Source organism: Lampetra planeri, chromosome 41, assembly GCF_965212315.1.
Source record: "Lampetra planeri chromosome 41, kcLamPlan1.2.h2, whole genome shotgun sequence".
In the NCBI taxonomy this organism is placed as follows: Eukaryota; Metazoa; Chordata; class Hyperoartia; order Petromyzontiformes; family Petromyzontidae; genus Lampetra; species Lampetra planeri.
This window is the reverse complement of record NC_136147.1, coordinates 861,013-883,183: the sequence shown is the minus strand read 5'-3', so window position 1 is coordinate 883,183 and position 22,171 is coordinate 861,013. Positions and strand designations below refer to the sequence as shown.

The 22,171-nt window shown below is 44.4% G+C and overlaps 2 protein-coding genes across 10 annotated transcripts; one reads left to right on the top strand and one right to left on the bottom strand.

The window, feature by feature from the left end:
• Nucleotides 1-605: 605 nt before the first annotated feature.
• LOC144732048 (multiple inositol polyphosphate phosphatase 1-like) lies at nucleotides 606-9,079 on the bottom strand. 5 transcript variants are annotated; one of them, XM_078613270.1, is made up of 6 exons: nucleotides 7,984-9,079; nucleotides 6,426-7,015; nucleotides 4,538-5,324; nucleotides 3,222-3,319; nucleotides 1,845-1,978; nucleotides 606-1,204 (listed from the first exon to the last, which is right to left on the bottom strand). In XM_078613270.1, exons 3-6 carry the CDS (start codon nucleotides 5,286-5,288, stop codon nucleotides 754-756), a joined length of 1,434 nt encoding a protein of 477 aa, XP_078469396.1. In that variant the 5' UTR covers nucleotides 5,289-5,324; nucleotides 6,426-7,015; nucleotides 7,984-9,079; the 3' UTR covers nucleotides 606-753. The 5 variants fall into 5 exon arrangements, with proteins under 5 accessions (XP_078469396.1, XP_078469397.1, XP_078469399.1 ...); XM_078613271.1 differs by having other exon boundaries at nucleotides 6,426-6,571; XM_078613273.1 differs by having other exon boundaries at nucleotides 6,426-6,555.
• Nucleotides 9,080-11,028: 1,949 nt separating this feature from the next.
• LOC144732041 (glycine N-acyltransferase-like protein) lies at nucleotides 11,029-21,145 on the top strand. Of its 5 annotated transcripts, none has more exons than XM_078613248.1 (6): nucleotides 11,029-11,136; nucleotides 13,503-13,588; nucleotides 14,949-15,056; nucleotides 16,428-16,539; nucleotides 17,127-17,241; nucleotides 18,010-21,145. In XM_078613248.1, exons 2-6 carry the CDS (start codon nucleotides 13,511-13,513, stop codon nucleotides 18,419-18,421), a joined length of 825 nt encoding a protein of 274 aa, XP_078469374.1. In that variant the 5' UTR covers nucleotides 11,029-11,136; nucleotides 13,503-13,510; the 3' UTR covers nucleotides 18,422-21,145. The 5 variants fall into 5 exon arrangements, with proteins under 5 accessions (XP_078469374.1, XP_078469378.1, XP_078469373.1 ...); XM_078613252.1 differs by having other exon boundaries at nucleotides 11,031-11,136; nucleotides 13,503-13,615; XM_078613247.1 differs by having other exon boundaries at nucleotides 11,032-11,080; nucleotides 13,503-13,615.
• The last annotated feature ends 1,026 nt before the right edge of the window (nucleotides 21,146-22,171 follow it).

The window sequence follows — 22,171 nt, the reverse complement described above, 5'->3', positions numbered from 1 at the left end:
GATTGTTCCTTATTCTGAAGTGGAATTGCCTTGGTAATAACAAATGCGTGAGGTTATTGGTCTGCCAACTATCACACTGATGGTATATATACAGATACTGTAGGTCTGGGGTATAGTGTTGCCCGCTAATTTATTATTTATTTGTGTGCTTAGTTGTCCTTCCGTATCTCCAATTAGCACGGTTGGCTACGTACGGTGCGAAAGATATATACATAGTTTTAATGCTTACATTTGCTTTTTTAAAATCCATATTTTGTACAAAAAGAGCCATTTTACCCTCGAATTTCCAACAAAGCAGGGCTACCCCACAGACTCAAAAGAACCGTGTAACCACTTTAACGGTATTTCTTGACTTTTTTTTCGCTAAACCATTCAGTAGTGTGTTCAACTTTACTGCGGTATGCTGCACAGGTTTAGTAAACCTAAGCTGACCAAGAAATTTGTCCCGATTTGATCTGTGGAAAAGGTGGCAACCATGTGTGGCAGCCACAGGACTTGGCAGAGGGTAGAGCGCATTGGCAAGGTGTGGTGACATTGATGGCTTCAGCCATGATGACAACTTAATCTTGGTGTTGGGAGCCATGGAGACACCATTTGACACTGGCTTCAAAGAAATTTGGTATTTTATTCCATGATAATTTTCAACAATAAAAAACACAATTGTTTACATCTTTTTTTCTTAAGTTCACACGATAACTCAGGAATGTCTTGTGAATGATTTGTGCAAAATAAGTAAACACAACCAGTGTTTCATCACAAATACAATTTACTTTCCCGAAATTTATTTAGGTTCGAAGTTAAATTCTCACATTCACTCTTAAACTGGAATTGTGTAAGTATATTAATAAAATAATTTTTAAACTTCTGATAAGGGCAAACGGTAGCACCACAGGCATCGAGATGCAATGGGATCTCATTGAGGTAGAGCTGTATATAGAAGGTGGATTCCTGCCTTTCCTCGGCACAGTTGATCTCCTCGTCACGCTCACAACTGCCCAAACCCTCGCACTGTGACAACACAAAAACAAGATTTGATGCGTAAGGACAAAATGTGCTGGTCCGGAAATTACGGGCATGCATTGAAGAAAAGTTATCATACAAGAGATCAGCTTCATCTTTGAAAAAACCCAGCAATGTGAGTAACGGGATGAGTGTTTCTGCATGTCCAAATCGCAGAACTGCCGGTGTTGACACTTGTCTCAACCTAAACGAAGACAAACACACACACATGAACACACATGAACACTGGGTTTCAAATTTACAATGTGCTCATGCAGCAGCTTTATCACCGGTGAGAAATCAAACCAATACCTTGCAAGCAATAGGAGAAAATGCAATTATACAATTGTCTATCATATGGATGGATTTACAAACTTAATTTTTTTATTGGACTCTTTATTAGGAAGGCACTTCTGAAATTCCTCAAGTCTATCTACGAATGGGTTATGATGTCCATATTTTAATTCCCTTTAAAACATGTTTCAAAATCCAGACCTTGCCATCTGTATATTTGGAGTTTGCATGTTCTCCCCGTGGTCGCGTGAATTTTTACTCCGGGTTCTCCGGTTTTTCCCTCCACATTTAGAATCAAGGTGCGTTTATTTGGAATTTGCATGTTCTCCCCGCGGTCGAGTGGATTTTTCTCCAGGGCCTCCAGTTTTTCCCTCCACGTTTAGAAACAAGCGTTTACAGTAATTGGCTGCTATACATTTCCACGTGATAAAACGCTTTGTTGAGCTATCATTTGTGGCCAGGTCACATCTGAAAAAAAGCTGTGGAGCTCAGTGGGCCTTACCTGGTAAAATACAAAAGTTGTGTTTAATACATGTTCCAGTTGAACTTACTGTTGCTTCTCAGTAACTGCCTGGTCCAAACCAGTAAATATATCCTGCAGCAGCACACAGCTGATCCGGCTGTTGATGGGATAACCTCTCCCCCGCAGCCAGAAGTGCTTCAAGTCTCCCAGATACTCCAATACCTGCAACACATGCATACAATAATTTTTAAAAAGAACCACAATTTAACAAAGGGGACACTCACAGCATTTAGATTAAGGTTAATGTACAATCAGATGATGTCGAGATATCCATGTCAGAGGAGGAAATGTGATATAATTTTCATCAATCTTCTTGGGTTAAAAGTGACTGCCAATTGAACATAATGGTGCAAAATCTCTGCAACCAGTGGTGGTCTTCATTTTTACTTTATTCCTCTTAGTCTCTCAGTCTGATTCCACAGTTGCTTTTGTTCCATCTTCTTTATCCGTGTCAATGTCAATGATCCATACATCAGAACAAGTAATTCATTTATAAATTAAGATGTGAAATATCCTTCGGTATATATGTTGTGTAACACTTATTTTTTTTCACGAGTATTTATTTTCTTGAAGGCAGGAGAGTGGTTTGTTATCTAATATACACGGTCACCACTATAAGAGTAACTAACGTATGGTTCTAATGATGTTCCGGAAGAGCTAGAAAGCTCAAATGTGGCACGAATATATAAGAAAAATTTTGTTTCTTTTTATGTAGGCATCCAAACTACAGCCCAGATTTTGATTACCAGGTTGGCCTAAAGTTCTGCATTTCTTTAAGCTTTGTGTACAATATGAAAAACATACGTCGATATCAAAATCTCCACCATCTGTGAGCCAAGTAATTTGCTTTTGTGGAGGAGTGCGATGCCAAAGTCAATCAACAGTGGGCACTGACTGCTCTTGGGTCCTCAGTACATGGCATAGAGATTAAGCTGCCTTCACGGTGCCTAAGCTTCCCGTGGAAGGAATTAACAAAGCACTGACAGTCAATGGATAACATGAATATACATTTAATACATTTGAATTTGGGCAGTCCCCGTTAAGCGAACGGTTCGTATTTAAATGCACATATGGTCAGTGTTATAAAATGTGTTATGTATGGATGTTAAACTTCTTTCGCACCATACGTAGCCAACCGTGCTAATCAGAGGTGCAGGGGGGTTACGGTGAAACAAAAAATCGAATCATTGTTAAACTCATAAATAAGAATAAATATTGTATATTTGCCAAAGCAAATAGTTCCGCGGTTCGGTTCGAAAGTGCGAGTTCATGTTCCCAAGTTGGATGGTAAAAAATAAATATCTTATGGAAGCTCGTCCATAAGCGCAGATGTTCATAAATCTAGCGCTCATAAGTCGGGGACTGCTTGTATATGTAGATGTATGATGGTGGGTGCGGAACACACCTTGGCATCTTCAGCATCGAAGAGTTCACACCAAGTTGAGTGTGTTCCATTCACTGCGAGTTCAAAGGAGCAGCCGTAAAATGCGGCTTGAATTAATTCTAAAAAAAATGCAAATAAAAAGTGCGTGAACATCTTTTGCAGGAATTTTTATCGAGTTTAAATAATATGCTTAATGTATCATTCAAAGCAGCTTAAGTTAACATTCATAATAAAAAGGAAAACATGTCAGCAATCGTTTATTTGCGTATCCACTTGGCCGGTCGGTCAGTTAGTCGGTCCGGGCCTTGGAGCCTTATTAGAGGCTCCTATTGACAGATGGTTGAATTTCAGCCACCACTCACCAGTCACCACTCATTATAACCTATTTTTAAGTACACTGAGGCTGGGTCCCATTGTTATTGATTGTTTACTTACATTGTTTTTCAACACTGCATTTCTCAACAGCTGTATCCGTGCATACTATATTACAATACCAAACTACTTTTTAAACTGTTGTTTACTTCTGTTTTCCCTTAACCTTGGTTATTCAACATCTTTCTACTGCCGTATTTAGAGTTTTGGCACTTCCTGCGCCTGTAATTGTATCAATTTCATTGTTTTTCCACTGCTGGAACTAATGATAGAAAATCATGGAAAAGGGGAAACAACGAACATATTTAGCATCTTCACCATCTCAAATTCAATTTCAGAGATTAAATCAAAAAGCTAATGTATCAAAGTACGAAAAAATAAAAACATTCCTGCGGAGGGAGCTGGTAGGAACGTTGGGTTGCTCGATCAATGGCCAGGGTCAACGGCGGCGTGGTGTATACCGCAAATATGCCCGACTGTGAGGGCGGGCACAAGCCGGCGTGAGTAGGTTAAACGTTGAGTTTTATAAGGGCACCACGGGGTGACCAGCCCCTCCCCACCCAGCCCCACCCCTCCCACCCCCTACCCAGCCCCACCCTCCCCACCCAGCCCCTCCCCACCCAGCCCCACCCCTCCCACCCCCACCCAGCCCCTCCCTCCCCACCCAGCCCCTCCCCACCCAACCCCACCCTCCACCCCCAGCCCCTCCCCACCCTCCCCTCCCCTCCCCACCCAGCCTAATAGGTTTTACCCTTCTGGCAATAAAACAGGTGTCCTCATGTGACCTCTTTGTGTGCTGACACCATGGATTTGCTAACTTGATAACCCAGGTCTGTGTATATTTGACAGATTCACTAAGAAAATCTGTTATAATACAGCTTTAACTCAAACGTGGGCAAATAATTGTTGTCTTGTGCATAAACAGTCCATTTCTTTTTTTTATTTTGCTAGTCGGGTGCCCTTACTTCTTGTGACGTGTTCTTGAGGCACGCCGATCCTCTCCGAGATTTTCCGCTGCACGTTCCACATCTCTTTGCCCTCCATGAAGGCGATCACGTGGTAGAGCGCACTCACATTTTCTTTCACATTTTCAACAAACCTGTCGCACTCGTCAAAGAATCTCATGACCCGGTCGTCGACTGTAATCTCTGGGTAATGTGCAGACTGGTGGTGCCGGAGGGCACGCATGAAGGCTGTGGCGCTTTGGACACAACGTGGCTTGGAGCTGCTGAGGAATCGCAGGGATTTGTGATTGATGGCCCACGTGCCTAATAAATCCGGGAATCGTTCAGCAAGCCGCTCTGCCAGTTGCGCTTCATCTCTAGCTCCCTTCTCGACCAGTTCTCCGCCGAGCTCTTCACGGAACCAGAAATGCCACTCGCCAATCTTCCGCGCGAGTGCTGTGGTGCCGGCAGCCATCAACTGATGCATGTTTCGCATGGCGCGTATTTGACGGGCGGTGGGCAAACGAGTCCCGTGGCGGATCACAGCATTGAGGTGCATTGCCCGACATTCCTCTTTACCTACCCATCCACTGTACTTGCTCACGTCCTCGTAACGTGTTTTGGTTCCAAAGTGGCCACACGGTGGGGTCAGGCAAGGTGGAGTATTTGCAATGTCCTCCAAAGAATGAGTCGATTTGATGAACAATGAAATGAGCAACAATACCAAAGCCATCAGATCTTTACGCCAATACAGGAGCCGTCGTAAGGCCATGGGAGTGTGCAGCGTGGCTCCCACCGACGGCTCCTTCTGCAGGAGGACATACACGAGATGCAACATCGTTAGGTTGCTTGCGGTAGAATAGCAATGATAAAAATGTCAAGGCTACGGTGTCTGTCACTGCACACGAAACACCCGGCCATTGCGACAATTGCAGAAACGAGCAGAGGCAGGGTCGACATCCATCCTTCAAGGTCTACGATTACAGTAGAGCACCACCCGGCTGGAGTTATTCGCCTTATTCTGATGCAGCTGTTCACAGACCAGACGCTTATTTTCAATTTGCTGTGTTGCAGTCCAGCTCCCTGACCCACATGTTAGCACCAACGTTGGCACTTCTACCGTTTAAAAGTGGTTTATGTAGTCCATCAAAACCCCACTTTGCAAATGTGCAATGTGTTTTTTTTCCTCATACCAACACCCTTTATTATAAACATTATTAAATTAATGTGTATAATAAACACACCACCTCCTATGTCAGCCATGGCCGGAAATCCAGCTCAGGTGGCAGGGTTCAGAGCTTCGTGCATTAAACATTGCACAGATACATTTGGCAATGCAGGACCGTAGTTCCAAACTGTCTATCACAAGGATGTAGCATTCACAAAATCACTTAAAAGGAACGCAATTTAAAATCACAACAAACTATGTTGAAGGCAGTACAGTCGTACCTAGTTTTATCAAGATATATATACTGCATATAAAGAATATAATGCAGTCAAGTTTGAGTGATTGATTTCCTGCTCCAATGAGCATTGAGAGCGATGATAATTAGTTTGCAGCCCTTGAAGCAACTGGTGACATTTAGACGTTCCTATGACGGGGGAGAGTCTTTCCATAGGGGGCAATGCATCAACGTTTAAAATATCTGCAATATAAAACGTACATTCAAGTGAATGTCCTGTAATGATATATTCACTACGTTCCCAAGTGTGCCTCGTACAACCTTACGCACTCGTTTCAGCTATTGCTCCGTTATCTTTTGTCAATATCCATATTTCCGATTCGACCCTTGCAACTAATTAGACACAGTGCGCACACAGTAAGTAGTAAGTAACCCTCAGGGGTGTCCCTTTGGAGTACTGGAGCGGTGGTCAGCGCGCTGTGATCGCAATTTTGTACGCTCCGCACCAGGTGCCCATTTGAGGCTGAGACGACCTCAGGGAGGGCCCAGGACCGGTCCAGATGATCGACATCGCCGGTGTTGTGGCCGGGTTCTTAGCACGGCACGCTGACCACCAACACCGCCACGCACGCAATCCTAGGGGCACAATCAGCTGCAATCCTTCGTTATAAACTCCAGAGAATTATTTTTTGTAGCAATATCAATGGTAATAATTACTATAACGTAACTCATTTGTCCGGGAAAGCCTCGTAATTTCATAATTGCGAGTGGCGCTGCTGTTTGTTGCAATACAACAAATGCGTGGGGGAGCGGTGGTGCCGCTGTTAGCGCAGCGCTGCCAACCCGCCAGAGAACCCCGAGTTCGATTCCCGCTCACGGCACAACACCACAGGGCCTCCCCCTAGGTCGGCTCGGCCTCAAATGAGTACCCGGTGCGGTGTGTGGTAAACATCGCCACTAGGGAGACAAAGGCGGCCGGGCGTGGTTGTTGCTGCTCACCCCCCACAGTCTCCACGGGGGGGGGGGGTCATTGTCCCGAGTTCGATTCCTCGCCAAGGCCAACCCGCACCGACCGGCGTGGTGAAGTATGGCTGATCTACAGAAGACACGGCGTGGTGGAGTAGTGGTGGTGTGCCGAGCAGTTAGTGACCTGCTGGTGTTAGTTAGTTAGAGAGTTAGTGACACTGCTGGTGTTAGAGAGTTAAGAAAGTTAGTAACATTGCTGGTGTTAGTTAGAGAGTTAGTAACATTGCTGGTGTTACAGAGTTAGTGACACTGCTGGTGTTAGTTAGAGAGTTAGTATCTTTGCTGGTGTTAGTTAGTTAGAGAGTTAGTATCTTTGCTGGTGTTAGAGAGTTAGTATCATTGCTGGTGTTAGAGAGTTAGTATCATTGCTGGTGTTAGAGAGTTAGTATCATTGCTGGTGTTAGAGAGTTAGTAACATTGCTGGTGTTACAGAGTTAGTGACACTGCTGGTGTTAGTTAGAGAGTTAGTATCTTTGCTGGTGTTAGTTAGTTAGAGAGTTAGTATCTTTGCTGGTGTTAGAGAGTTAGTATCATTGCTGGTGTTAGAGAGTTAGTATCATTGCTGGTGTTAGTTACAGAGTTAGTGACACTGCTGGTGTTAGAGAGTTAAGAGAGTTAGTATCATTGCTGGTGTTAGTGCTACCGTACAGTGCACCGAGCCTTGGGCCTACAGCACGACTGAGCAAAGTGTTTATTTTTAACAAGAGGACTTGAATACAGATTCACGTATTTAGTCCGACAGAGACGTAGCGATGTCATACAAATTGTAGATACACACACGAACAAAAACACACAGGAGCATATAAATACACGCGATTACAAGCCGCAGCACAATACATTGTGACTTTATTTTACTGACAAGATACGAGAGAAAGAGAGACGGCCTTGAGCTTGGATCCAATTGAGACATCCAAGGCACGGGCAGCAGAGGTTTGGAGAACGCTTCGGTCGTCACATCAAGCACGAAACGAAGCACAAAATGACCGCAGCACGACATCGTTATACAAAGAAAGTCGTCGAGAAGATAAATAAACTTACGCTGCGACTCACGCGGCCGGGGCTGCTCGGTGGTTGTCTTTTAAATGCGGGCTCAGTGGCGCCCCCCGAGACTTCAACCCCTCACCAGCCGTGCCCTCTACCTTGTTACACACAAATTAACACCTTCATGGTCACCCCCGTGCCCCTAAACATCTCATAGTTTATCCTGAAAAGTGCCATCACAAGGGAGAAACAAACAAACAAATAGACATTTTTTTTATTTTTCTGGCACGGCTGTACGCCGTGTGGACCTGACAACTCAATTTCCATGTACGAGGATACGGGGTAAATCGTATGGGTTGACAGCTACGAATTCACACATTTACACAAACCCCTTCAGCCACACTGGATTATTAGGCAACACAAACGATTAGTAGACTCCCTGACTCCAGATATGCTTCTCGACGTTCAGAGTCTCATCAGCCACGAGGGAGTTGGTCACGATCCTCAAGGGCAGTTTTACAAAACGAGAAATTATGAGTCAAAGTTTTTTTTTCTGCTCAAAATGAACATTGCGCCAGGACTCATAACCTGTTTGCAACCCTGAGCAAGCGGTGGAAATTCCATTTTCCTATGGTGGGCATGAGTCCATCCGTAGAACAACCAACGTTGACTTCCCCACAATGTGGTACTTATTTTAAATCCTGGTACTCATTAAATGACCTTCGGTCCACGCTGGATCACTTTGCACAGTACAAACATGAGTGGTTTGGATAGAGGACACAAAAGGGTATACAAAGGACAGGTAAATTATTGCTCAGAAGCCTTCGTGAAAGTAGGTTATGACTGGATATGCCTTCTATGCTGGCTGATTAAAAAGCTCATAAGCTGACTGACTTCCTGTTGGACTTCTGTTCACTTACATGTGTAGTGTCAGCGATTCGGAGATGAGGTTTGTAGGAGGCAACTTATTTTATTCAGAACATTCATGGTCTCATCCACAGAATCTCTCTAGTCGCTTAGCCTCGCCGAAACACAACACTAGACGTCTAACACTGACAATATCTAGCGAAGATGGCAGCGCCGTCTAACACTGACGGCGCTGACTGAGACAGATGGCAGTGACAACGGCGACAAGACGACAGCAACGACGAGACAAATCCAATCCCAGAACCGGCAGCCTCGAGCTCCCACTCTCGGCTCCTTTTATCCTCCCAGCGTGGCCTAACTCCGCCCTGGCCACGCCTCCCTTCTCGAACCCACTAGCGGGTTCCAGGGGCTTCCAGATGGCGTCGTCTGTGACGTTTGCCCCAGTTCCTCCGCCCTGCCAACACACCCCAACACACGCTCACCGGTGTGTGTACTGTCCACCACAGTTGCTGCTGCTGCCCAGCAGCTGGCGCTATTACACTACACATGCACTGAATCACGTGTCTAAGAATGAGTATTTCTATGTAATGGTGCAGCCCTGCAATTGCTTGATTATGGCACTGCTGGTGAATCACATCTGTTATAGAGCACTAGAGAGACTCTTACTATTGTCATTTGCCCTACTCTTCCACACTGGACAGACGTCTTGAAAGAGCTGCATACCCACACTTTATCCCACCACTTACAACCTACCAAATACTTAACTGTGATGTGCAATTTATATTGAAGAGTAGACAGAGGTGGGGCTAATTAAAACAACAAACTAGCCCCATATATATCAATGGGACCCTTTATGGCAGAATCAATATCACAATGCATACATCATTGTACCAACGCATATTTGTTTGCATGTTTTAGCACAAGTATGTGTGATTAATACAGACTTCATGTATATCCATAGATTTAATTGGTGTTTCAACATCTTAAACTTGTATTATTGCCAGAAAGAGCTGTACATTTAACATTTGCCCTATGACCAAATCACCTGGAATGCACCGACAGTTAATTTGGGTTAGATCGTGTAGCAATAAATGTGTCGTTAAATCTGCTACCACCCGTCACAGCCAATTAGTAAGGTTTGACATGGAAGCAACACCTACCAATTAGTTATTACTTCAGCACAACGGTGTGTTTGAGAGTAAACCCACAACATTTACAATTAGAGCACGACGTTTCGCTGGTGATTACATCAGCTTCATCAGGTGATAGCCAGAATTTTGAAGAAGTCCTCCTGTTTCGGTCTTAAATAGAGGAGTAAAGGTCATGTCATCACTGTGAGCCTATCAGGTGCGAAAATAATCGTTGTATTGTACTCCTATGTTCCCACATTTATGCTCACCGTCTTCATCAACCGGCACTGACCAGCGTGATGAAGTATCGGACGCTAAGAGCCACATCGATTGTTACATTTGTAATAAAAGACTTCGTCAGGCACTGCTGGTCTCCGTTGCTCTTTTATTTAGTTTCCTTCTCGCACCCCGCTGGTCCTGACAGCGGACCAGCGTCTCCTCGCGCGCGCCCCGCACGCGCTTCCCCCGTCAGTTCCTCCGCTTCCCCACTCCGCACACCGCTGGCCGACAGCGTGCCGAAGCCCCTTGAGCCACGTGGCCGATGGCGTGGATCCCCTCCGGCCACCCAACATGGCTCAGCTTCTTTACTACAGCAACTGACCCGGAGCCCTTCCGGGCTCCCACCTATATCCTCTTTACCACGTGACCCTGACTCCTCCCCTTCCGGATCGTCAGATCCGGCCTTCCCATACTGCTCTGCTGGCTCCACATCCATTCACCTCGCTTCCAATTGGACCCGAGGTGAACGGCGGCCTCTCCCACACGCCCCCCATACTGGGCTCCGCCCCCCAATACCCCGGCCCGTGTGATTGGGCCAGAGCCCAGCAGCGAACCCCGTTTACGCTCGCATTACACATTACAACCGTGTCAAAAGATAAGCTTTCTCCCGGCAGTAGATTCAGAATGGCTGATGATGATCTTTTGTGATAATGGGGTTAGAGCTAGAAAATGCCATCGTGTTCTTAAAATTGTACATAATGGCTCCGTATGTCTTATCCCAGTGAATCAGTTGCAGAAATTTAAACAATAATTTTCCGTTTAACTATGGAAAAGCGGTCAAGTGTAGTTACATATTAGCATATTAGCGGAGTCGTCATATAAATTGCATGTAGACTGCTGGGCGAGGAAATATTGCCCCGCTCTTCTCGACAAAGGAGGTGGCATAAAAGATTTCCAGCACTCGAGATCACACGCACTATTCAGGTTAACAAAAGTAAGTTGTGCTCGTTTTTATTTAAAATTGTGTACATGTAATAATGCACGGAATTAATATGCAAAACTGCTACTTTCTATGAAAGTTTTAATGCATCGTTTTTTTATTTGTTTTGTTTTTTGGGAATAATTTTGTTGGGAATAATAACAAAGGTATGAAACTATAACTTGCAGTAGCAGACCCAGCCAAACATTTTGGAGGGGGTACATCATTGCGGGAAACACAATTGGGTGTAAATTAAGCTTTCCTACTGTAGCATATGAAGCTACAATTAATTATAAATACGTTACGTACAAGTTTATATTAATGAGGGATCTCGAAAGTGGCCTATGATATACGACCTCCAAACATCTGGAAATGTGTTCTGATATTTATGCCGCTGTGTTAATTGATGACATGGTGGGATGGTTAGCACACGGCACAGTACGTACCGTACTTGCGGTCCCAGAAGTCGTTTGTGGGCTTCAATCTCCTGGCTTGACAATTGAAACAACAGTTGTAAGTGTATTATATCTATTAATGTATTAATTTAAACTACTGGACATCTGTGAGTCGGCTGGACATCTGTGAAAAAGAGCTTAATAGCTCATCGGATTCCTCCAGTATAAATAAAGATTCTAATTCTGAAATCCACTCCCCCGCGTCTGTCCACCCAGCAGTAAACATGGGTACATTGCGGTTCATTGGCAGGTCATGTGTGGTGGGGTAAAGTGTAGGTACAGAATCCCCAACGCTTCCAATAATTTTGGCCAGCAAGGAAGAGCAGGTTAAACAACTCATGGAGGGGCTCTCTAGAGCTCCCTTGAGCAGAGGCCCTTACACCAGTAGTATCATCACTGATTCGGCTTCATCAATTGAACAAACCAAACGGGTTTCCTTAAAACCCTCTGCTGCTAGACTTACCAGATTGTATGGCTTACCAAAAATCCATAAAGAAGGTACACCCCTTCGTCCCATCGTCTCACCATTGACTCACCCACCTACAAACTGGCCCGGTTTCTGTCTGAGACCTTGCAACCATTTACTGGTAAGACCACCTCATCTGTACTTAACTCAGCTCACTTGGTATCCTTAATTAATGACATCTCACTATCTCCAGGTGATTTACTCGTTAGTTTCGACGTAGTTTCTTTGTTCACCAAAGTTCATGTGACCGACAACATTGCAATCATTGAAGATTTAGTCCAACAAGGATTGAATGCTGATGTACCGGCCCTGGTTAGATACTGCCTCACCAATACATACTTCATCTGGAATGGAACATTTTACAAACAAGTTGAAGGCACCCCAATGGGTTCTCCCTTATCTCCGGTGGGAGCCAATGTTTTCATGGAAAATTTTGAGACAGACACCATCCAGGCATCCACTCTACGCCCGTCCTTGTGGAAGAGGTACGTAGATGACACGTTCGTCATCTAGCCACATGGCCTACCAGCTCTGATCCAATTCCTCAACCACATTAGTTCCATACACCCAGCCATCAAATTCACCATGGAGGTGGAAAGGGATGGCAAGCTACCATCTTTGGATGTTTTAATCGAAAAGAGACCAGATGGCTCAATGGGACACTGTCTACAGGAAAGCAACTCATACAGATGCCTACCTAAAACCTGACTCCCAACACTATCCATCCCAGAAGAATTCCCTCATAAAAACTCTACACCATTGAGCTCGATGCATCTCCGACCATCATCACCTAGCCAGTGAACTGAAACCCGTGCACCAAGCTCTCAAGATGAATGGATATTCGGACCACACAATCTGTAAAGCCACCACCCCAACCGTTGGGAAAGAGCCATCTGAGGACCCAATCAAAACCATCACCTTGTCATACATAGCAGGGGTCACCAAAAAGATTTCCAAAATCTTGAGCAAACACACGATCCAGGCTCGATTTAACACAGTACATAAAATTCGTGATCTGATCCCATCTGTGAAGAATAGGATCCCTGATATGCAAACTCTGGCATCTACAAACTAAGCTGTATCTACAACAGTAGTTACATTGGGGAAACTAAGCGACATGTCTTGGACCGTGTTCCTGAGCATAAAAAAACAACCGGCTTACATGCAGCGCTGTCCCGAGCTCTCTGCAAAATGGCGCCCGCCGGCCATGTCATGCCCTTCCCGGGTAAAATGGCGCCCAGCACTGGTGTGGTACCTGGCCCGGGCACCACGGCTCCCGCACCAATGGGAGTTGTAGGCGGGGTCTGCCAATCCGACGAACATGTCCAGCTGGTTCGTAAGCGCTGGTGTTCATGAGTAGATGACTGCCTGTATCCATGTTTCGTAACCAGCCAATTGCTCCTGTTTAGTTTGGTACTACGTGAATGTGTGTGATCCATCCTCTTACCATGGTCTCGCAGACAAGAAAATGATCATTCTGCGCAGCAGGCAGCACTTGAGGGAGCTGATGGTGGCCTTGTCTCGCCGTCTTCCTCACTCTGCCAAGGCGAGTGAACTCAGCAGCACCTGCTTGGTTTGTTAACTGGAGCTTTGTTTCATTGCCCGTGACCAAACCACCCCGAATGAAACCAATCTCATCACATCTTAGAAGCTAAGCAAGGGTGGAGCCTGGATAGTGCTTGGATGGGCAACCACCACGCATAACACAGGTGCTGTCGGGTGGTGCAAAGAGCTACGTTATGGGCAGCAGAAGGCAATGCAATTAAAATGCAGTTGTACTGTACTATGCTGTGCGCCCCACTTATCAGCGGTATCGTGGCCTCAGTGTGTGGATAACTAGCGCTCTTCCTCTCACGGTAGTGCGGTAAATATGTCCCTGATTGGCGTGACAAGTAACGTGCAGTGTAACTGCACCATCTTCATCACACGGTATCAGGGGAGGTTTCTTCATTAGGGCGATTGGGCGACGCACCACCAATGTCATTCAACCACGGAGTTCCGCGAGCCGTTACTGTGCCTCTGGATATAGTCCAATCAGCGTCATGCTACGTTCTGTGGAGTACCGCCTCTTTTTGGGCGATTTGGCGCCAGCTGAGAATCACCCCGAGTGGTCCCATAGACTTACATTCAAAGATGTTTTTTTTCGAACGGCGGGCGCTGCAATGCATTCTCTATGGCTTCCGGGAGGGCTCGCACTAACGTGCTTACGTCATCATACGTAAGCACGTTTCAGTCAACAATATTATTTGTCGCCACCTAGTGGAATCTTTAATAAAAGAAACTGAGTGGATTGTAATAATAGTGAGTATAGAAACAAACAAGATGTATTGTAAGAGTCACTTTATTTTTCATTAATATTAAAGAAGTGAAGTTGCCTTTACATGCTTAAGCTGTTAATTTATCCATTGCATGGGTGGACCTTATCATTCATCCAGACATTTGCCCCCCCTGAGAGATTTTGCAGGAGCCGCCACTGCACGGTATCTTCATTCTTATTATCATCCATGTCTGCCATCATCATATACCTCTTTCATTGTCATACTCCGAATGCTCAAATAGACCTGACTCACTGCAGGATTTCCTGACTGGGAAAGCATAGAAAATTAAATCATCACCACAATCACTACCTTTTATGACCATCTTATTAATCATCTTCATAATCCATCATCATCACATATATCTGATCTTCATCCTTCTCTAATCAAAGTCTTCATCATCTATCTATAATGATCATAATCAAAACCATCTTAAACCTCCATCACCATAACATTTCATTATCTGTTAAGTCTTCTCTCAGTATGCAGTGTTGTCATCTATCGTGTTCAACCATTGACATCAACTCCTTCATCCTCACCATCATCTGAATCTCTAAATAGGTACATTAATTAACTATCGTGTTTCTGTAGACGTATGGGAGGTTGTACTTTGGACTGAAAGGCATGTCGGGACCTATGGACGTTTACGTGGACTCCTGGCCAAACTTTCAAGCCGTCGTTGTACAGCCAAGGGAGCAGGTGAGTTATATTTGGGGCATGGGTGGGTTGACCAGTAGCGGGTAATGCTCGACTTACGAACATAATTTGTTCCTAAGTTGGAACAACAATGTACCAGATTTCAATGCCAATTCGGTCAATGTTATTCAATATATTATGGTTCAAAGGGAAACATTGTTAAGATAAGATAAACTCATGAAGCAGAATAAGTATTGTACATGTACATGTGTAGTGAGTCCAACTCAGTCGCAGACGTTATCTTGGGAGCAACACTATGTATTATACAACAGCACCCAACACAACACGGTCTACACTCAGGTCTCGAATGCCCATGTAACCACGCTACGGCAGAACTAGACACGGTTCACTATCCCGGTCAGGACCACAAGCTGGGTCCCGGCTAGAGGCTTCTTCTCCCCGACGTGGATCTTCGTAACACCAGCACACGAAAACCTCGAGCTCCTCACGGGGTCCTCGTTATATGCACCCGGGCTGGGGCTGGGGCTGGGGCTGTCTCCGCCCTCCGCCCCACCCACATTCCAAGTCTCTCGAGCTCTTTCTCGAAGGTTCCCGAGAGCTCTTTTGGACCACGTGACCGCCCCGCGGCCCCCGTCCAGCGGTGGCCCCCCTCCAATATCATCTAGTCACGTGTCAGCAGGTCAACCAGCGTATCATGCCTCAACGTAACCCTGGCTGGCTGATGCTCCCTCTCGCTCCTTCACCGGGAGCCCGCACCGCACACTGCTAGCGGTGCCTCCGCGCAAACCAGCGCTCATCCAAGCCCCGCTAGGGCTGGTACTACACCCTGTAACCCGGGCTGCCCATAATGACAACACATTATCCGCCATGGCTTCGTAAGCCCCGGCACCATACAGTGACAACCACAGTCACTACACATGTGACACTATAATAACACTATATGGTAAATAAACACAAACTTAAGTACCATAAATAGAAAAAAAAAGTCAGTTTTATTTTCACTTGAGTCCTGATACTGGCTTGCGTGTAGAAAGGGGCACAATGAGTCACCACAATTGCCCACACAAAGACGAAGATCCCCCCGATAGCCTGAACAAACTGTTGGGGCAAGTGCTGTTAGCGAGCACCTCTGAAGGCCATCACGGCACACGAGGGGATGGGTGGCCAGCATCACGCTCGACGCCTTTGTCACCCAAGTGGCGATGTTTACACACCAAGTACTAATTTTGAAGTTGAGGCCAGAATATGCATAGGAATGGTGGGTGGACGTATATTTTATTCGTGCCAATAACATTGAAGCAACTTTCTTTGAGCTCATAAAAAATGTAAAGGCGAAAGTTGTGTTGATTCGTTTTATTTAAGTTCGACTCGTATGTAGAACTTAATGATTCATGTTGCAATCTTCCCTTCAAGGCCGGTGAAAAGCCGTTCATGCCCAGCTATTCCACATTTTCACTCAACCCAAGCAGCCTTGCTGACCTCCTGTTTAATGTTGTGGAATGGAAGAAGCCCTTCATGCTGGCAGGTGAACTGTCTATACATCCAAAATAGATTGTACTGGGGGATCGGAATGAATTAGTAAATATAAAATGGGCTTCTCTTACCCAGTATGCAAAATGTTTGTATTGTTCTTTAAATGAAAATACATTTTAGATTACGGAAGGGATTATCTGTTACTCAATATCTACTCTTGGATAACTTTTCATATGTCAATCAGGAAACATTATTTATATATTCTTAACAGGCCCCATGGTGTACAGTGCATTCTTCAACTCTCATCTACTCCACCTATCTGGTCTGTTTGTGTTATAAAGAAGGGCCATTGCTAGAAGCATCTCCCGTTATATAATGTTCCTTATAATGTTATTACCAAAAATGTAGAGTTTTTAGTTTTGGAAAAAAAACACACTAGAACAACAGTTACATACAATTTGGCTTTCTTTGCATTCATAATTATCACATTAAAAATACTGCAGCATGATTCTGCCATTTCTTGCCACTGTACATTGTATTTCAAGCAATAAGTGGCACATGCATGAATCTTTGTCTGAGGAAATCCTAAACCGCTACACAGCACTGTTACATTTGGTTGAACGTTTTGTGTGTAAACAGGTATAGATGTTGATTTGAAAGAACGTGTGGATGATTTGGCGGCCAGAAAAAATGTCCGTCTCTCCTGGCCCTCGCCCTACGACATGTTCACAATGAATGACCCTGCCACACTCAGGTACAAGTCATGCCGTGCTATATTTGCCATGTTTTTTTTTTATTCAACCATGCGATTTTATCAGGAGACGAATTCAAAAATGAATGCAACTCTTGTTATCAGCCTAGGCCTCGAGTGTGGCCTTAGTCCCAAGGCCTTGGCATAGAGCCCCCAGCCTTCACAATGGCCTAATACTAGAGCAGTGGTTCCCAATATTTTTGGATCCGGAGACCATTGCCAATCCACAAAAAAAGTTTTGTAATGCACAATAAGCCAATTTCTTTAAAACTACTCTGAATCATAGTGCTTTCAATGGTGACGTCGACTACTTCCCCATGACCTTGCGGACTACCAGAGGGCCAGCGGTCACTTGGCTACGTATGGTGTGAAAAAAGTTCAACATATATACACTAGTCTTGAGGATACGACCTTGACTGGCACTGGCCTCAACCTCATACTCTTGACCTTTCATCCTCCAACTTGGCCTTGTAGATCCCGACATTGAATAGAGTGTCCACCTTCCCTGGATTTCTCAGAATCGTCCTCGTTTTGAAGTGGCTTTCTTGAGAAATCTGTAAGTCTTTCCAGGACATTAAAAATCCAGGTTGTGTAATAATTCATCACTTGAAACACCACAATGTAATGTAGTTCCCCCCTCTTGTGACGATAAGATATTCATCCCAATCATTAACTTCGGCTTTGACAACCAAAGCCATGAATTAAAAAATTGTCCAATTATTAACTTCTGTTTTATGCGTGTGTTTTATTTGTGCTTCCATTGTTTTGCAGAATTCCAAATTCTAAATCAGGCATGAAAACAGCGATGTTAAATACAAGCCACGCTGAGTTGGTGTGCAACTCATGGAAATACAAAGGCCACCCTGACAGCCTGCGCTTAATCCAGACTTGTATAAAAAATGGATTTCCCAATAGCTGTGTCCTGGACGCTTCTGGAAGTCCAGTCGCCTGGATTCTCTGCTACTCATATGGAGCGCTTGGCATAGCATTTGTGAGGCCTGACTACCGCAAGAAGGGTCTGTTGTCACAGTGTATGGCAGCAATTATACCCACATTAAATGAGGATTTCCCTCTGTTTGGTTATATTAATGAAGAAAACACCAATTCATTACAGTGGGCCACACAATTTGGGCTTTCGAAGCCGATTGACCATGGGTTTGCATGGGTGACTGCAGAGCCCTGATCTGTGCTGTCTTAATATTTAGGAAGGAGTGATGAATCCTTATGGTGGCTTGTAGTAGGCACAAACTACTAGTCGAGTACATTGTATACCTATCTATAACGATCCCAGTACTGTCCTTAATGACAAACGGTAACCCCGAGCACTATTCCACAGGCAGTTTTTGCAAAACCACTGCATGCACCACCACAATCACACAAGCACAAACTACATCATATCACCTCTGCACAGGTCATTATTTCATAGAATGGCAGCTTCATGGTCTTTTTTTATACCAAAATTTTCAGAAAGTACCGGGTGCGGATCTCAACTGCAGGGGTTGTGAAGGCGGCGGTGGTTATGCTGTGCACTTTCCGCAACTTGCTCTCCCCTCGCTCCACATGGATTCCGCACAGCCACGCTGTAACACGCTGTAATGAATCCGCGACAGAATGAATGAGAAACTACCGAATGCGAACGCTCAGGGAAGGTAATCGTCACCAATGGGTGGACTAACAGCCATACAAACAATTACACCTATGGCCCGCACAGCCCGAACTGACAGCCCAGTCTACCATGTGAGCCTCTCCTGCCTATGTTGTTGTGGATGTTGTGTTTTCTTTTTCCAAAAAAATCATATTTTTAAATGTGTATTTAGAAACTAGCTCGTTAGCCCGTCCTAGGACGGAAGCTGTAATATTAAAGATGTGAATTAACGTTTAATTGTGTGATCATTTTTCTGAACTTATTAAATTAAATTAAGGACTTTGGAAGAGTTCTCGGTATACGATATTTTGTGTGAATCTCTTATCACTGATCAAAAGGTTTCCCTGCAATTTATTGGAGCACGTTGCCATTGGAGTCGATATGCTTTTCCACTTTCACTTTGCCTTTTCCGACAGCAACTTGTGAACTTTCCATCTGATGGCCGCTCCTCAGCAAAATTTAGTGAACCACAGAACTGGCAAACTACATTCAACACACTACAGTTGTGTTCAATCACTTCCACTTCCACAAAGTCATTTGCCGTAGCACGAATAGCTTGACTACGACGTTCTTGGCTTACGAGACGATCTTCAGTATTGGCAGCGAGGCGAGCTTGTGTCTGATGTGGAGTTTTCTCGCTTGCGTCGATTTGCTTGATAAAGAGCGTCAGCTGCACATCGAGATTGCGTCTGATCCGGACTTTCTTGTTCTCGTCGATGTGCTTGCCTTTCAACATTCTCTGTAACAATACTGTCCAAAGTGTCTTGGCTCTGGCGAGCTCTCCATCTCTGCTGTCTTTCTCTTTGCAAACGGCATTTCTCAGCTGTCGTATTTTCATCCTCCATGATGTTTGGCAATCCTGGGCTGACGTATAACGTGCTCTAGCAGCTGGAACATTGCGAAAAAGGTTGCCTCGCGCTTTCTAGACACTGTATAGGGGCAATGTGATCTGCAGAGGGGCCAAATCTAGCTAGCGAAGAGGCAAACGAAGCATTAAAATTGGTAAATTTTCTGACCAAGGGACTCTTCGGTATCTTACACAATAGGCAAAGGCGAACAATCTCTGTGGCTGTATAATTTAAAAAAAACCCCTAACTTCACTTTAGCACTGTATTCAAATCACCTAAAGCACTCTGATGCGGCGTAGAATTCATTATTGCCGTCACTTGCTAAAGAGATATGTCAAATCTGAAGCGAATTTGCGTAAAAAAATATCATAGCCGCTCGACCTTCTGCGTTCAACTAAAAATCTCGGCACACATGAATAATAATGAGGGGGGGGACATGTGGTGTGACGTCACACAGCCTTTTTTGGCTCGTTATATTAGTTGCTGTGTTGATTTCTTTATTCGCTTTACTTTCCATAAAGAAAGGTCAAAATGAAAGCTAATTTGTGTAAACTAATTTTCGTTTCCGCTCCACCTTCTTCATGCGGAGTGACGTCACCCATTCATGATTATTAATGAGGGGGCTGGTCGACGTGGAGTGACGTCACGCGCGTTACACACAGACATTTTTGGCTCATTATATTAGTGATTTCATAGTTCCTTGTACTGTACTGTATATCTATGTGTGTATTCAAGTGGAAAAACCAGACCGAGCAACATATGTTATCACTATGTACCTTCTGTAAACGGTCTGAGAGGTATCTCTTAAACATTTTATTTTACTGTCTAAAATGTTCCATTGATCAAGTTTTGTAAGTAGATTATCATGGTTAACAGTATTAAAGGCGTTTGACAAGTTGATGAATAGCGCACAGCATTTGTAACCTTTATCCAGGTTACTGAAAATAAATGTAGTACATCCATCATTGCTGTGAAGGAGATTGTGACTTTTTAAGTAGCCCAGGCTACTATAATTATTAGGGAATTCTTTGGAGCAATTTCTATATAGTAGACGAATAAGAGAGGATTTACACTCAACCATAAATGTACCTTTGATAAGTAAGAGGTTAAAATGTTTGTGAGGGGTTTTTAAAAGAGATCTGCCACAGCCACAAGTGCAAATACAGGCAACTCGTCTTCTCCCGTGGACGATGATGCCTTAATTGATGCCAGCTTATGCAATACATCCAGTTCAGGTATAGGACGAAACAAGAAGTATGGACGATGACTCTCACGGACATTTTTACGGTTGATGTGTGAAGAGGAAGAAGTGAGTGATGTGAACAGTGCTGTATTCGGATACATTTTACCCTGGTGTGTTTTGTCAAAGATATGCCCTGCTGATCCAAAATGAGAATTAAATCCATTGACAATTTCTTGTTTTCTGAATAGTTATTTGCCATCCAATAAGAATTTTTTTGGAAGAACATTTTGCTTTCCTTTGATTTCAACTAAGTTAAACGTTTGCCAGAAACTTCTTAGATTTATTTGTAAATTTAGGGTGGTTTGGTGGTAGTAGGAAAATGTTGAATTTCTTACTTGGAGAGTGCATCTATTTCAAAGTGTACCATAGTAATCCAATCGGGGAGGTTATTTGACGGTTTTGCATTATTCCAGGCTATATATTTTTTTCATTAATTCAGAAATGTTCAGATCAAACCAAGGAGGACTATCACCCGTTTTTACTTTTTTTAAGCAGGCATAATGACCCCAGTAATGTCCTTAACGACGAACTGGAATCCTGAGCACTATCCATTTACAGACGGTTATTGCACACCACTGCACACACGACCGCAAAAGTCACCTGACCCTCGCTCTGCACGGGTTCTTAGCTGTGTGCGATGTGGTTGCACTAAAGAGTGTGACCCTGGGCTGCGGGAGGACGAGAGAGACACGCACAAGAGAATGCGGGCCTGATGCCACGTGGGAGCCCGACCTCGCCTGAAAATAAACATTCTCGTGCAAGATAACAAATTTGAACAATGAAATAACTAACACGCACTCACATTTCCATACATAAATGCATGCAAATTCACACATCACTTTAAAAGGGCATAAAATACTCTATATTTAACCGACTTCAGCTGCCATCCTGTTTAAGTGCATGGAGTGATGACATTTTGCACAGGGACTTGATGCAACATGGGCAGCCATGTTGCATTTGGATTGTTTTCCTGGCAGCTGATTGGCTGGTGTAGTGGGAATGACAGTCCCTAGCAACCACTGTAGCGCGTCCCTCTTTGCACTACACACTTTCGGAGCATCCATATATATGTATGGGCTCAGTCGCAGACAGGGTTCTTTAAGGCACCTTTTATTCTACACGTTGCGGAGATAACCGCGCCCCACGTGCTTACACGCTAGTGACACATCCATATCTTTCGACGGCACTACCTAGCTA

Excerpts from the sequence above, each read along its gene's own strand:
- LOC144732041 (XM_078613252.1), top strand. The coding sequence starts at position 13,511 with ATGATCATTCTGCGCAGCAGGCAGCACTTGAGGGAGCTGATGGTGGCC. Across the intron at positions 13,616-14,948 it reads AACTCAGCAGCACCTGCTTG|ACGTATGGGAGGTTGTACTT; the intron begins GTTTGTTAACTG and ends GTGTTTCTGTAG. Across the intron at positions 16,540-17,126 it reads GAAGCCCTTCATGCTGGCAG|GTATAGATGTTGATTTGAAA; the intron begins GTGAACTGTCTA and ends GTGTGTAAACAG.
- LOC144732048 (XM_078613270.1), bottom strand. The coding sequence starts at position 5,288 with ATGGCCTTACGACGGCTCCTGTATTGGCGTAAAGATCTGATGGCTTTG. Across the intron at positions 3,320-4,537 it reads TCAAGAACACGTCACAAGAA|AATTAATTCAAGCCGCATTT; the intron begins GTAAGGGCACCC and ends CATTTTTTTTAG. Across the intron at positions 1,979-3,221 it reads TCGATGCTGAAGATGCCAAG|GTATTGGAGTATCTGGGAGA; the intron begins GTGTGTTCCGCA and ends CATGTGTTGCAG.